The sequence below is a fragment of the Nannobrachium achirus genome, assembly GCF_963921795.1.
Source record: "Nannobrachium achirus genome assembly, chromosome: 2".
In the NCBI taxonomy this organism is placed as follows: Eukaryota; Metazoa; Chordata; class Actinopteri; order Myctophiformes; family Myctophidae; genus Nannobrachium; species Nannobrachium achirus.
The window spans coordinates 31,587,958-31,603,298 of NC_137811.1; the positions used below are offsets into that span (position 1 = coordinate 31,587,958).

At 42.0% G+C, this 15,341-nt stretch overlaps 1 protein-coding gene across 1 annotated transcript; it reads right to left on the reverse strand.

Annotated features, from left to right (window-relative positions):
- Positions 1 to 11,134: 11,134 nt before the first annotated feature.
- On the reverse strand, positions 11,135 to 15,341 carry med18 (mediator of RNA polymerase II transcription, subunit 18 homolog (yeast); the record flags this gene model as incomplete). Its single annotated transcript, XM_080748630.1, has 3 exons — positions 15,240 to 15,341; positions 12,454 to 12,561; positions 11,135 to 11,691 (listed from the first exon to the last, which is right to left on the reverse strand). The coding sequence occupies exons 2-3, from the start codon at positions 12,521 to 12,523 to the stop codon at positions 11,135 to 11,137; spliced, it is 627 nt and encodes a 208-aa protein (XP_080604756.1). The 5' UTR covers positions 12,524 to 12,561; positions 15,240 to 15,341.

The following is a 15,341-nucleotide window of genomic DNA, read 5'->3' on the forward strand; positions in this document are numbered from 1 at the left end:
TTGGGCTTTTCGGTTCGTGATTGGAACAAATCAATTGAAGAAAAACGCGAACAATATCTCCACGATTATCCCGTTATTGTGTTTCAATATCAAATCCGTCTCGTGACAGGGATATTAAAGCCTACCGTCTGATTCAATAAGTAACAATTCAATGTAGGAGCCGGTGGCGGAGACGGAGCATGACTGAAGCAAGCAACAAACAAAAAAAATATATCACTGTCTTGCGTGTAAAGATTTTAGCAGTAATAAAATTAATAGCAGCCTTTCGTCCATTTTACCTGGAGTAAAATGTGCGATAATCGCCCAGTCGCGTATTATTTGACAGTCTACATCACCTAAAAAAACCAGACAATCCCAGATGCATGCCAGCAGCGCCAGTCTAGAGGCTGCTCAGTCCGTCTATACAGCAACAGATGATCATTCAGATAAGGAGCATATTTGCTCTGCTGCCGTCGATAAATTCCGCCAGAAGACACGGCGCAGACCGGGGGATTCACCGGGGCTGTGCAGAGGGCATCCAACGAGGCGATAATGCGTGATTACCGTGAATTATTCAATCTTCCCTATAATAGTCTGTGCGGATTAAAGCTGTGATGGCAACATGCGACCCAACAGTCTGCGCGTCTGATGAAGATGCATGTGACGAATTGCAAATCGATTCAATTCCAGTCAGCGATGGAAAAACACAGTCCAGTAAGCAATCTCTATAATAGTCCACTTTTCACGTTGATAAAAAAAAGAGAGACTTCTATCTACTATATCCTCCACTACTCCTCCCTCGCGCACTCATATGTAGTGTGTCTTTCTCTCTTTCTCACAGCGCACACATGTTCTCATTTGCTTACAACTCGTTTCGTCGATGTGAACCGATGATGACGCGCTGGCGCTGTAGTGGAGATGCTGCCAATTGGAATGCGCTCATGAAATCAATACTCCCAGAACATGATTACAGAGAGAGAAAGCATCCCTATGGCTCTCTTTCCCCTCTTCTGCATCATATTCATTATAGGCTATGTAGCCTGGAGAGGATGCAAAATCCAAATCCTTAATCAAAACTAGGAGATAAATAACTGTCTGGCGGGGCATAATTCATATAGGAGCCGCTGCGTTTTTTTGTAATGCCAATCCACAACGATCTCGCTCAATTTGCAAACACGTGCATCGATTCGTCTCCAGGTCACCGTCGACAATATTTATTCTCCAGATATTACATATTATTACAGCATCCAGAGACACCTCGCTGATACACGCGAGAGATGCTTCACCTCTGCACAATTCGCATAGGCTAATTTCCTATTGCGATTAAACCGATTTAGCTCAGATCATGAGAGATTAGGTGACCCCGGATTTTAATCCTGGGAGGAGTGAGGTGAAATGAGGTCTTGTCATGAGTCAGGCGCCTGCTATTACAATCACGTCCCTCCTCCTCCTCCTCTCTACAATCAACCTGGGAGAGGAGAGGGGTCGCACTTGCCAAGCAAGCGAGCCTCAACGCTGCACGGCCAGGACGTGGTTAGACAGTAGACACACGCAGCCCTCGTCTGACCCATGTGCGTAATTCCTCCAGATTGCTACACAGTGACCGAGGGGATTCCGCCCCCGCCCCACAACGAGGCACGGCCCCCTCTTTCGTCAAAGGGCTGGCTGATCGCTGGGCGGGAGCGTGGGTTCAGGTGGTCTAATACAATTGGCTGCTGTGTTCCCCTCTATATATAGCAGGCTTATGTTCTCTGTACAAATGAGGATGATTCAATTGTTCAAACTGTTGCCTTAATCTATATCCATGGGTGGTTTGCTGACCTCACATGCACTGTTGCAATAAAGTCTTAACCCTGGACTTTCGGCACAGTTAACACCTTAGGAAACAATAGGGAGTATATAGTCTATTAAAGTATTACTTGCCATGGGTCATGCACTCATCAATGGTAGTTGTTGACATATTTCTCGATACCAGGGGTCTTCAACAGGGGGTCCGGGACCCTCAGGGGGTCCTCAGAGTTACTACAGGGGGTCATCCAAATCTTTGTGTGATAGAAACTTTTTTTTCTCCTTTCTATATTAACCACTTGAACCCTAACATCCATATTCTGAGAATTTTTGCACAAAAAGAAAAGAGCTTGTAGATCGGCTATTTTCGTCAAAGAGGTTTGGTGTAGAGGGGATAAAGAGCAGACCAAGTACAGAGTGAAAGGCTAAGTTTATTAAGTATTGACGGTTCAAGGGGTTAAATATCTGACAACACAAATTGACGTGAATCCAAAATACGCTGATGATTGTGCTGTCAAACGATGAAACTATATGGAATCTATGAAAAGGCTGCGGTGGGAACTGCTCCATCTCTCTCTCAACTAAGGGGTCCTTGGCCTGAAAACGTTGATGACCCCCGCTCTATACCATACATTTCCAAAATGTCTACGGATTCAAACTAGCAACCCTTTTTTCTGTAACCTATAGACTGCCACAGACGTACTCTGAATCGTAATCTTTATGATCTACCCTGCCTGGCCAACCTAGTTGCGATGATGTAACACTGTGTAACAACCACACAAACAACTAACAGCTCCGTGAGTAATGAGCGTGACCTCTTATTTGGGCTCGCTGGTATGACTGCATTGCATGTCTGAGAATAGAGAGCAGCAGAACATAGCATCGTCTCTCCAAAACGGAGGGCTTACAGCCTATATTCTGTCAGTCTGGGCCTCCAAATAAAGTTACTCATGGCGAGGATTTTGGTCAGGGACGGTATTGTGGGGTAATGCATCTCCGTTTGAGACTGTCTAGGAGTAATAACACACCCTCATTTCTCCTGAGCGACACATATAGTTCATACCCAGACGTACGCACAGGGGCGTCACAAGGGGGGGGGGGGGGGGGGGATAGTGGGATTGAGTTACTAAGGGCCCAAGGTGGAGGGGCTCTTAATTGTTTTATATATTATACTTTAGCTATTGAAAAATAGCAGGTATACAAGCTCACAGCGCGGCAATCCTGTAGATCTGCTATTTTTGAAAAAATTGTGAAAATGTGTGCAAATCTTTGAATATATGTATTTTTAAGCGAACATTTGTAACTCAAACCTTGGAACTAAATATTTTGAGATGGGGGTCCGTGGCCAAATACATATCATTTTGGGGGTCCTTCACATGAAAAACTTTGAGCACCACTGACATAGAAACATAGGTTTTTCAAAAAACCTTAGAAAGATTTGAAATATTCAAAGACTTGCACAAATTTTCACGATTTTTCAAAAATAGCAGATCTACAAGCTCGCAGCGCGGCTATTTTTCAATAGTTAAAGCACAAAATAATTGAAGTGAATCCTTCTACCCAGGGCACAGAATTTGGTGCGACACCCCTGCGTACACACCAAAACAAGCTCTCGTGCAGCACAGTGGCTGAGATTGTCTGGTGAACCCCGCCCTCTGTGCACGGTGCACACCTACTGAATCTATTTAAAAGTTGCACAACATAGCCTCTGTCTGCACTCAGACATAGGGTGATGTTAAGAGGTGATGTTGGGAAATTTGTGTCAAAAAATAGCGTATGAATTGAAATGTGGCACGATGTGTCATACTGTGTCATGGAATGACTAAATGCCCAACATCGCTGGAACCACATGGCCAAACATGCCAGTTTGCTAATAACAATTTTGCCAAAACCTGCCCCATGTGTTTCATTCTATTTACAGTTCAGGCATTTAGCAGTGCATGATCTGAGTAAATGGCATGGAGCCTAGTCAACACACAGGGTAAATGGTCGAATAAGCAGAATGAAAAGAAAAACAATTTAGGGCAACAGAGTAACTAGGATACCAAGGAACATAATTAACAGGAGCTGATTTCTTGTTTTGCTTTTCACTTAGCCCTGTTCATGTGTGGCGAGAACCAAAATAATGGCCAGTTGAAATGTTTCAACAAGATCTTAATGGATCTTAAAGACATATCCTCGACTAAAACCAACACGTATAGGAGTTTCCTATACTTTGCTTTTGCATTTACTATGTGTAACTGATAGATAGTTCAAAAAACATAAATCATCGATACACTTGGGGGAATTTGGTGATAATATGTTACCCCAGGACTTTCGTTTCAGCACATGGTGTGTACAAAAAATAATTCAGAGCATTGGAAGCATTACAAACATTACATAAAATGTCTCTCCAAGTCTAAGGCACATAGAGAAAGTAATTTATCATGTCTGTAGAAAGGCGACTTGACCCGATCAAGCAGACTTGTGCAGGACAACCTCTCATGACTAGGTAGAGCAAGAGGAGCACAAGAGTACATATCATATAGAGCAGTGGTTCCCAAATGGTGGGTCACGGACACATATTTATGGGTCCCATAATTTTTGGTTTTCTACATTTCGTTTTTTTAATTATTCTTATTTCAAAACATTTTCAAAAAACATTCCCCAAAAAGCTACGATTTGATTAAAAAAAAATCAATGTTTTTTTCTAAGTAATTTCGTTAATAAATAAAAGAATAATCTAAGAAATTCCATAAATTAGTAACAAATGTTCATGAAAATAGCTGATCTACAAGTTCACAACGCGGCGCGAAGCGACACGTTGTGAGCTTGTAGATCTGCTGTTTTCACTAGCTTGGGTACCGGGGAAAAGTCTAATATTTCTCTTTTGGATCACGAGCTAAAACGCTTGGGAAACACTGACACGGAGCAATGGGAGCGTCAAAAGTCTGGGTGTTCAGGCCTCTCCAGGCAGACTTCGCTACGCTGTCCCCATACCAGACATTCCAGAGGCAGCAGGGCTGGCTTCAGGCTTTCTGTGGCTGATCCCGGAACAGCATGTTCCACACAGCCAGGGATCACTCCAGCCAGCCACAAGCAAAGGCACAGAGCACCACAGCAACAACAACAAGGCAGAGCTTTGTTCTTGTCAATTTTCGTCCTGGAAAAAGCACTGTGGAATGTCATTCACATAACAAAAAGGAATGCCATTTTCCCTCTGCACTCCTCCCGCCCACTGCTGCTCGCCCGGTCCCTTTGCCCAACCACTTGTGCCCATCCTCCCTCCAGCATCCCTCACAGTGTTATGCAAGATACACTATACGTGCCACTGTTGAGGGACTGGGGATGGGGCGGAAGCAGGGACAGCCACAAGGAGACCCTTGGGAGATTGATGCCCGCCCTGGGAAAACGCCTCCTCCCTGGTTCTCCTCCTCTCCCAGTTCCACTCCCCTCCGAGCGTCCAACCCACACTACTTTAACGAGCATATGGGCTCCCAATGACACAGGAAGGAGAGGGCCCCGATCCAAGTATCGGGAATGTTCCTGAATAGGCAAGGCCGGATTTCACCCCTCCGTGGCATCAGCCCAGTTTTTTTGGGCGGACTTAACCCTGCAAGGCCCAGCGTTGCTTTTTGGCAACATTTTTTAAATGTTATAATTAGTTTTCCTGTTCTTTTTTTACATTAACATCACCATTAAATCCTATTGTTTAGTATTACAATGCCATTGGCCACAATATTTGCATATAAATACCCCCCACAGAGACGGACATTCACACCTCCCAGAGAAGTTGAAATTCCAGCGTCTGGACGAACAACATCTCACTTTTTAACTGAAGCTATTCCTCACTAAAACATAAGTAAAATGCCTGTAATATTGTTTTTTGTGATCATTAGAATGTCTCTAGAACATGTACATATGTTATTATTGTGAAAAATATCCCCAAAATGCAAATTAGAGCATGATTTATGATTTATGGCTATAAAATCTTACAAAAACATTATTAATTTTTTAACATGACATTTTCCTGTGATTAGGACTCCTACAACACCATCTGATTTTTTTTTTATTTTTTTTTGGCCAGTAGAAATTAATTCGGGTCTTGCAGGGTTAAAGACTTCCTGCCCCGGGCAAGAGCCAGCTTATTGTGGCACAGATCTTGGCAACACTTGCACCAAGTATGAACATAATGTTCAGTGGCAACAAAGACGACTCGTGCCAAGAGTTTTAATTAAGGCTGCGCTATGGAATGGGTGGCAAAGCCACGCGCAGGTATAACAACTTCTGCGCACTGTTCCAAAGGTATGAACATAAAAATGGGCTTAAATAAATCTGCCATGACACATTAATTATATGTACCTGTTAAACACTTAACATAAAAACAGAGAAAAGTCATTGTGCTTTCTACTGCAGAGATGCAACAAACATACTGGGATTGTATGATAATTAATTATGCTGCTTAGTTTTGACTAGAAATGGAAAGGCACAGGTGGACATCAATAGCATTATCCATCATCCAGCAACACACAATCTGAGGGTGTGTACAATGTGCAACTAGTTATGACAAAGCACACCATAGCACTCCCAACATAGCTCTACTACTCCAAGAGTTGTGCTTTTATTCTCTTTAATCTCTTTCAATCTGGTGTCCCTATTTTGGGCAAGATATTCTACATTTTCTAAATTAGATAAACAAAATAAAATAGTTAATTAGATGTACAGTATGTATAAGGGGGGGGGGGGGGCAGAATGAGTGTCAATCTCATCACCAAAGAGCAATGCATTTTACCAGTGATTCTCAAACTTTTTAAATTCAAAGACCAATAGTTTGTTATGCATTATTAGGCCACGGACCCCCATTACTTGGATAATGTATAAATGGAACCAAATGGAACCCTTTACGGATCCATTTGGTTCCATTTGTACATTATCAGAGTCACAGAACTTTATGGGCCTGGGGACCCCCTGGAACACCCCCAAGGACCCATGGGGGTCCCGGGACCTCACTCTGAGAACCGTTGCACTATTGAAGTGGAAGAAAGCCTGCAGTGCATGTGTGCTGGACACACATGAATCCTTGGGCAAGGAGGCATCTGTCTCCTTAATACATAATTTACTTACAGTTGAAACATCATGCTTTAGACCCGAGGGCCAGAAGTCTGCGTTTGCTGGTTTGAACATAAAACATAAAAAATAAAAAAACTGTCTACATCAGATAGTGTTAAGTGATAAGTGTTCAAAAGCATGAACTGAACCGAGACCTTATGCACAGGGAAATATTGTCACTTTCTGGCCCCCTACTTGGCCATACAACAGTGTCACGCAAAAAGTAGCCAAAATAGCAGCTCTACAAGCTCGACAACATGTTGAACTTGAAGATTTTGAAAGTGAAAGTTCAAGCGGTTAACTCTGTCTGTGGGTTTCATAAATATGTAACCAAGTTAAAACAAGTATTAACGAGAGCGTGTGACTAAAATATTAACTACACTGTATCCATTGGAAACAATGTAGTTACAATGTGCCTTGCTCTCCATTTCCTGGAGAGTAAGGCTTTTGGACAGCAAGGTTTCTAGCTGAGCGGGCAGGACGATATTGCAGTGGGCACCGTACAGTACCTATGCTGAAGGCTGCAGTCATCTCTTCACCTTTCTGCTCCACTGAGCCTGTCCTCGTCAGCCTTGATGTGCAGGTAGGTCAATGAGCAGAGACAGCCACCTGCCCTCTAGTCCTCCCTTCAGACTCTCACACAGTCTCTGTACATCGGCATCCTGCAGCCCACCACCGCACAGGGTATTATTAGCAGCGGTGCAAAGTAACTACGTACATTTACTCAAAGTACTGTACTTAAGTAGCCTATGATTTTGAGGTTCTTTCACTTTTGAGTATTTCCATTTTTCAATACTTTTATAATTCTACTCCACTACATGTCAGGAGGCAAATACTGTACTTTTCACTCCACTACATTTATTTGCAAACCAAATTAACTTTGGTTATTGCGACCTTTTACGGTCTGTGGGTTTGCTGCTCAGACATCATGCTCTGATGTCACTGTGATGACACACTAACATAATCCATTTTTGCCCATATATGGAGTTCCCTGATCAATATTAACTCATTGCATGCAAAAAAAGATTTTTTTCAAAAAAAAATTTGTACCCCAAAAAATGTAGTAGGCATGATAGAAATCGCGAAATTGCATGTTTAACCCCCATAGCAACCCCATCTATCAAACATGGCAGCCATCTTTGTTTACATTTTAGGAAAACATAATGGCTTGTATCTCATGAATGCCTGAACGGATTTCCATTCGGATTTATTTGTTTGAAAGCTGTGAGCAATGTGGACACACGTGGTGCATTATCTAGGCATGGGTGTGCATGATCCGTGCACTATGAATTACATGGAAGTCTATGGAGACCAGAGGCACCATAGAGTACGAAGGTATTGTTAAATGGCGGGGAATGTGTTAATGATGCCCTGTTAGAGAGATGAGAGATCCCTGTGATGCCAGGGGGAACAAATCCCCTTTGTGCCCATATATGGAGATATGGAGATCCCTGTGATGCCAGGGGAACAAATCCCTTTTATGCCCATATATGGAGATCCCTGATGTCCACATCACTGGTCGCTTGTCGCCCTGAGGTGTCTTACTAGTAATACATATATCAACAACTTTAGCCTTGGTTTTATTACTTAACGCTATTTGAAATTTGAAAATAGCTGATCTACAAGCTCACAATGGTTCGCGATGCCATGCATTGTCGGCTTGTAGGTGTGCTATTTTCAAAACATTTCACATTTTGAAAATGAACCGTATGAATAGGGACAGTCTGCACAATGAGTTGGCTACTTTTACGTTTGGGACTTATTTTCAAGCCAGTGCTTTTGCACTTTTACTCGAGTACAGAGTCTTTTCTACATGTGTGATATTGATATGCGTTTACTGGAGTAGAAAATCGTAGTAGTACTTCTTCCCACCACTGGTGCAGGTATTTTTAGCAGCTCTCACAACTTATTGCTCACATTATTATAACAACTGACAGGATGTGCATTTAGATACTTACTTCAATCTCCATCCTCGGCTGGACATAATGACGGCCTCCGCCAGCAAAAGGGCTATTTTGGAATTCGGCATGACGAGTGAAGAAGCTCCAGGCGTCTGTGGTGCTTTCATGTGTAATAGCCCCAGCTCAGGTTGCCATGAAAGGGGCACTAATGGGTTAACATTAGAAATGAGAGGGGAAGGGAGGGAAAATCAATGCTTTTGTGCACAGGCAAGAAAGGAAGGCTTTCACAGGTCTATGTATCATTAAGCAATTGAGAAAGCTAATTAGAGTGGGGGGATGAGATGTGCAGATCTCGCCGCTAATTATTTCCATGGCAACCACCGCTCATGTGTTGATGATCTGAGGTGGCAATTCGACTGCCTCCAACCAGAAGACCCTGGCTTAGAAAGAAAGAGTGAGGGAGACCCCTAGTGGTGATTGTGCAGACCTTCTCTATCAAATAGCAAATGATTGATGCATAAGCCAGACAATGTTGGGGGGAAAAAAAACAATAGACTTTAATACAACAAGAACAGTCTTTGAAAGGGTGCTCCAAATGAACAAAACAAGGTTGTGTCATTACAAAATAATGCTAATATTGGCCTGTACCAAATGCACAGTACTGTCATACGAACAGATTCTCATTCAGAGCCTAAGGCACAGGGTTCGATATACCGCGGGTCACTTATTTGTATGGCCAGCGGGAATATGATTTATCCCTGCTTCTGGTGAGACTGGATTAACCCATTTAGGCCTAGAATTATTTAATGCTTTAACCAGTGAAAAATAGCAGATCTACAAGCTCACAGCGCGCTGTGAGCTTGTAGATCTGCTATTTTTGAAAAAGTTGTGAAAATGTGTGCAAATCTTCATCTTTATTTTCAAAGCGAAAGTTTGTAACTCAAATTTTGCTTCTGGGTGGTCCCTGGAACTAGATATTTTGAGATGGGGGTCCGTGGCCAAATAAATATCATTTTGGGGGTCCTTCACATGAAAAGGTTTGAGAACCACTGACATAGTAGTCTCTCAAGAACAGACTAACTGAGCTCCAGTTAAGTGAAAAGGACATTTTCTTTGACGATGGCTGGCCAGATTGCTGACATAGAAACATAGGTTTTTCAAAAATAGCAGATCTACAAGCTCGCAGCCCGGCACTCAGTGCCACGCTGTGAGCTTGTATATCTGCTATTTTGCAATAGTTTAAGCATAAAATAATGATACACTATAATGTGTACCCGTTCTAAATGGGTAATATGTATGCTAACCACATTAATCCTGGCGTCCTTATTTTTGGGGGCAAATGTTCAGAAATAAAAAATAAAATAAAGCAAAAGTAGATCTACAAGGTCAACACATCACAATGCGAAGCGCTGCAAGGTTGTAGATCAACTAGTTTGGCTATTTGTAGTACAAATAAGTAAGTATATAGGGTTTAAGTGGTAGAGAAGAAGAAAAAAAAACATGTCCCCCCAAATCGAACCCTGCTGAAGTATAAAATAGATTCCATGTGTTCCTACCCATTACTTCAGTTTTGTAGTTTCTCGTCCTGGGTCATATTATTAGCCTGAATACCAAAACGCTCGCCCCAAAACAGTCGCCCCGGGGGAAATCCAGCTGTATTCACCTGGTACTCTTAAACATACCCTCAGTAAACCATGCCAAAACCATAACCTTATTCCTAAACGTAACCCCAGTAAAACGGTGCCAAAACCATAACCTTATTCCTAAACTTAACCTCAAAACTATGCCTAACCCTAAACCCATTTCTAACCTTATCCTCAGTAAAAAGAATACAAGAACCGCTGGTCCGCGAACAAAATGTGTACGAGCGTGTTTTGAGTCGAGCCTTCCGTTTACCATTGACCTTGCATAGGCAGAAAATCCGAGATCTATACCTACTGAAATAACCATCCAGGGGCAACTCAATTCAATGCAGGGGACCAACAGCGAGTCTTTGCAGTTTGTTTTGACATTTCCAAATGGTTCCTGTTGGGCCCATACATTGAATTCAGAAACTTCCAGATGTTTCTCCAATCATCTATCTGATCAGATGATGGTTTGCTCTACTTTATACTTATAAATCCCTGCTTGGGTGGCAGTTGCTGCAAAGCTAACTGAAACATCATTACCAATAAAGTCAGTCATGTTGTATGTATATTGATTTCTCTTTAAGTATGCATGTGTCCATTGAGAACAGTGGCTTCATGGACAAGTCAGCCAGCTTGCCTCGCACAGGTGTAATCACAGGCTGACGAAAAAGAATAGGGAAAAGATGTGTCCAACTGTCCATGGCATCCAGGAGGTCTTGTAATCATGACCCCCTAAACGAGTGACGTAGTTCAGTGTCTCTGTTTGCTGGGGTCGATCTTCTCCAGGTGAACCAAGGGTTTGAGCTGCTCGGCAAAACTGCGCATGTCCTCCGACATGGTGTCCTGGCCTGCAGGCGCCAACACGTTCAGCTCTACCAGGTAGGACAGAGACAAACGTTCCGTGTTCTCCGTGTTCCCCGGCACCAGGATACGCGACAACTTGCTGACGACGATTTTCATTCCGCCTTTGCGGAATATATGTCCGTTGGCCACAAACTCGTGGTCCATGCGGAAGCCCATCTCGTTCAGGAACTCCGGCAAGGAGTGCGAGGCTGCCACGTCCACACAGTTACGCACCAGGGCGTGGCGGCTCTTGTCTCCCACCTCAGGTTGTCCCAGATAGCGCAAGTGCCACGGCGCCGTGGGGTGGGAGAGTGAGCGCCGGGCGCGTAGAATGAAAGGGTTGCCCTGCTGGCCCTTGAGGAGATAGACAAGCTCGTGATCCGTAAAAGGCTCAGGTTCCATGTTGTCACACAGCCCTCGGAGGCGATGCAGCAGGCTGTCAAGTGCCTGGTCTAAAACGCTGCCTGAAGCGAGACAGCACAGAGCCATGTCATTGTTCAAGTAGAGATGTCACCACTACTAATTTAGGTTGATGATTAATTGTCACATAAATAATTGCGATAAATGACTTGATTGTGTTTTAGGCATTTAACTTTGGAACATATGAATATAAATGTAACTTCTGTTTGCCTTTTAGGCTTCGTAAACAAAGGTTGCACAGGGCAGATATGACTAATAACTTAATAAATATACAAAGAAGACATGACTGACATATTTAATACTTCCAGAGAATGATAAAATAGCAGAAATAGCTTATCTTCAAGCTTACAGCTTGTAAGATCTGCTATTTCTGGAAAATGTTTGAAAATGTATGAACATTTTTCAATATGGGAACAATTTAGCAAAATAATTGGAATTATCTGTAATAATTGTGATTAGACGATTGTGTAATAATTGTGATATAGGCCTATGTACTAGTAGAAACAAATGAATAAAGCACACACATCTAGCTTAAAAAGTCAGGTGATGTGCAGAAGCAAACATCCCAAAAGAATAGAACTCGCACACCAGATCAAGTTTGTCTGAGAAAAGGCTACCAGGCTCGAAACGTCACCTGCAGCGCTAATAAACAATACCTCTTTTGGAGCTTGAATTAGTCTTTGGACTCTATTCTTTTGTATTGTTAAAAGTATTTCACATCACTATCATTCAGCAACACTATATTCAGACAGTACATTGTCTCTGCACTTCTTTAATGCAGACATAATAGTCTAAAGTAGACTTACCTTGCAACAGATACTCCATCATGTTAATTGTGCCAGTGACGGGCATTGCAGTGACGGGTGGAGCCTCCATCTCTCCTCTGGCCCCTAGAAACCTTTCTGTATTTCAACCTGAGGGTACAAAATATGTTTGTGTCATAGATCATTTCATTCATCTAGCCTGCTCAAGGGCAGACCTACTACATGAATGATAGACAAGTTCCAAAAGTATATAAACGATTGATTTTTTATCTGGCCAAAAAAGCTTCTTTAGCAAGTCATTAGACATGAGCATTTGGCTGGTGCCTATAATGTTCCACATCACATCACATATCTATTTTAATGTATTTATTTATTTGACAGGGACAGTACTCATTGATCGACAAGTCAGTTTTCACCTCTATGTAAATTAGCAAGAGTTAGCCATAGGCTAATTTTCATCTGTAGTCCCTGGGCAGGCTGTACAAAAGTGGTAAAAGGCTATCCATCCAAACATACAATACATTCAATACATACAATACAAAACAGTGCTGTAGGAACATTTAGGGGACACAAATACAGCAAATTATGAGTGACAACAGTGACAGATGGAGCAGAGTGTTACTCATGATTCTAAGTTTGACTTGCTTTAAGCCACCTCTTAAGGTTGAGATTGAGAATAGTAAAGTATTAGATAGTAAATAGTAAGTAAATAGTAAAATCGTAAAATAGTAAGTAGAAAAGAGGACTAGTTATAGCCAATTATGAGTGACTCCAGTGACAGATGGAGCAGATAATTACTCATGATTACAAATTTGATTTGATTTAAGCCACCTCTTCAGGTTAAATTTGAAGGTCAGGTAATTGGTGGTCTGTCTCACTTCAGTAGGGAGACTGTTCCATTGGTTGGAGGCTCTAACAGAGAGGACTGTGTTACCAAACAAACTCTGCCTGGATGGTACCTCACAGTCCCCTCTGGTAGTAGCCCTTGTTGTTCTTAACTGTCTCAGTGGTGGAGGTGCAAGCCCAATAGCCCATTGAGAACCTTGAACACAAGATGGTAATAAACTGCTTACTATCACTTAACTTAACCTGTTAACCATTCATGTCCTATTTTGCATTTAAACTATTGCAGCCCCAAATACAGTGGTGTAAAGTAACATTTAGTCAAGTACTTTACTTAAGTACATTTGTTTTGTATTTTTTTTGGGTACACTTTACTGGATTCCTTCCAATTTTCAGTACTTTTACTTCTATACTCCAATACATCTCAGACTCAGAGGCAAATATTGTACTTTTACTCCACTACAATTATTTGAAAACTTGAATGACTAGTTACTTTATTATATTATAAAACACACATTAACCACGTCACGTTAGCCCTATTACTGTAGGCTATTTTCAAAAAAGGTAAGGTAATGCTTTTACTTTTGGTACTTTAAGTATATTCAGATGCCAATGCCTTTATACTTTTGCTCAAGTAACATTTTAAACACAGGACTTTTCAGTGATGTCATTACGTGCGCATCCCGCATCAAAAACTCATTCAAGTCACCCAGGGACTCATTCATGTCATGGTCCTGGGGTCCCGGGGATGCGCCTCCATTGGAGTCCATGTTAAAATAATTTACTGCGTCGCGGTAAAATAAAAATAAAAGAAATTCCACAGACACCACCATTGTTCATGGGTGAAAGCATCCTACTTTACCCTACGTTAACACAAATAAAATTCACATAGAAAGTCTTAAACAGGCGATAGAAACGTCAATGTTTTGATTCCACCGACGTCCGACGCCATTTTGCGCGCGTAAACTTTATATTGAGGACTCATAAAACTTTTCTGGGACCCATTTGAATGACCACCTCGCCCACATGTTTTGTCACCATGTCCAACATCTGCCGTTTCTAGGACGACGACCGACGCTGTCTCATTTTGAAATGGTCTCTTCATAAAATATAACACCGGGACCCATTACATTGAAGACCTAGTAACATCACTGACTTTTACTAAAATATCTGAGTACTTCTTCCACTAAACAGGGCAAAATAGGGCTTAAACTAAGTGGTTAAGTTAAAGCACACTTGTTAAATAAGATTATAGCCTGTATATAGCCGCAAATTGCAACACTAGATTTTTTTATACTCGGATGAATCTAGGGTTGCAATACCACCCATAGGGATTCAATGCATGAAAACAGTTTTTTGCTAACTGATTGTATTAAACGACTTCAAACTCACCAATATTGTGGCTCTATGGAAAGCTTGGAATTTACTCTTGCTAACTGCAAAGTGTTTGTTTCTGAAAAATCCACCGAAGAATTGTTATGATTTATTTTCTGTTAATAAAATCCGAGCAGCCATGTTTTTTTTCTAAGTCTTGAACTTAGGAAGCGCTCGTCTTCTATAACACCACGTCCCGCTGCCTCCTGCATTAGGCTATGTGACAGAACCAGCTGGTACACAGGACTGCTGAGTGACTTCCCACGAGCGCTTCCAAACTCCAGCACTTAGAAAAAATAATCACCCGAACTGAATTTCTTGACAGAAAATAAAATCATAACAATTCCACGGTGGAATTTTCAGAAACAAACACTTTGCAGTTAGCAAGAGTAAATTCCAAGCTTTCCATAGAGCCACAATATTGGTGAGTTTGAAGTCGTTTAATACAATCAGTTAGCAAAAAACTGTTTTCATGCATTGAATCCCTATGGGTGGTATTGCAACCCTAGATTCATCCGAGTATAAAAAAATCTAGTGTTGCAATTTGCGGCTAGCCTGTATACAGGGTCCCAAAAGGCAAGGGGCAAGTTATGTTGTGTCTGGGACCTTACTTCTGTTCGGAATGGCCAGAGCTAGTGGTGTCCCTCCTCTCCTCTGTCGGTACGGGCTGGCTCCCAAATATAGACCGAGGATCTGTAGGCCCCACTGCTCCC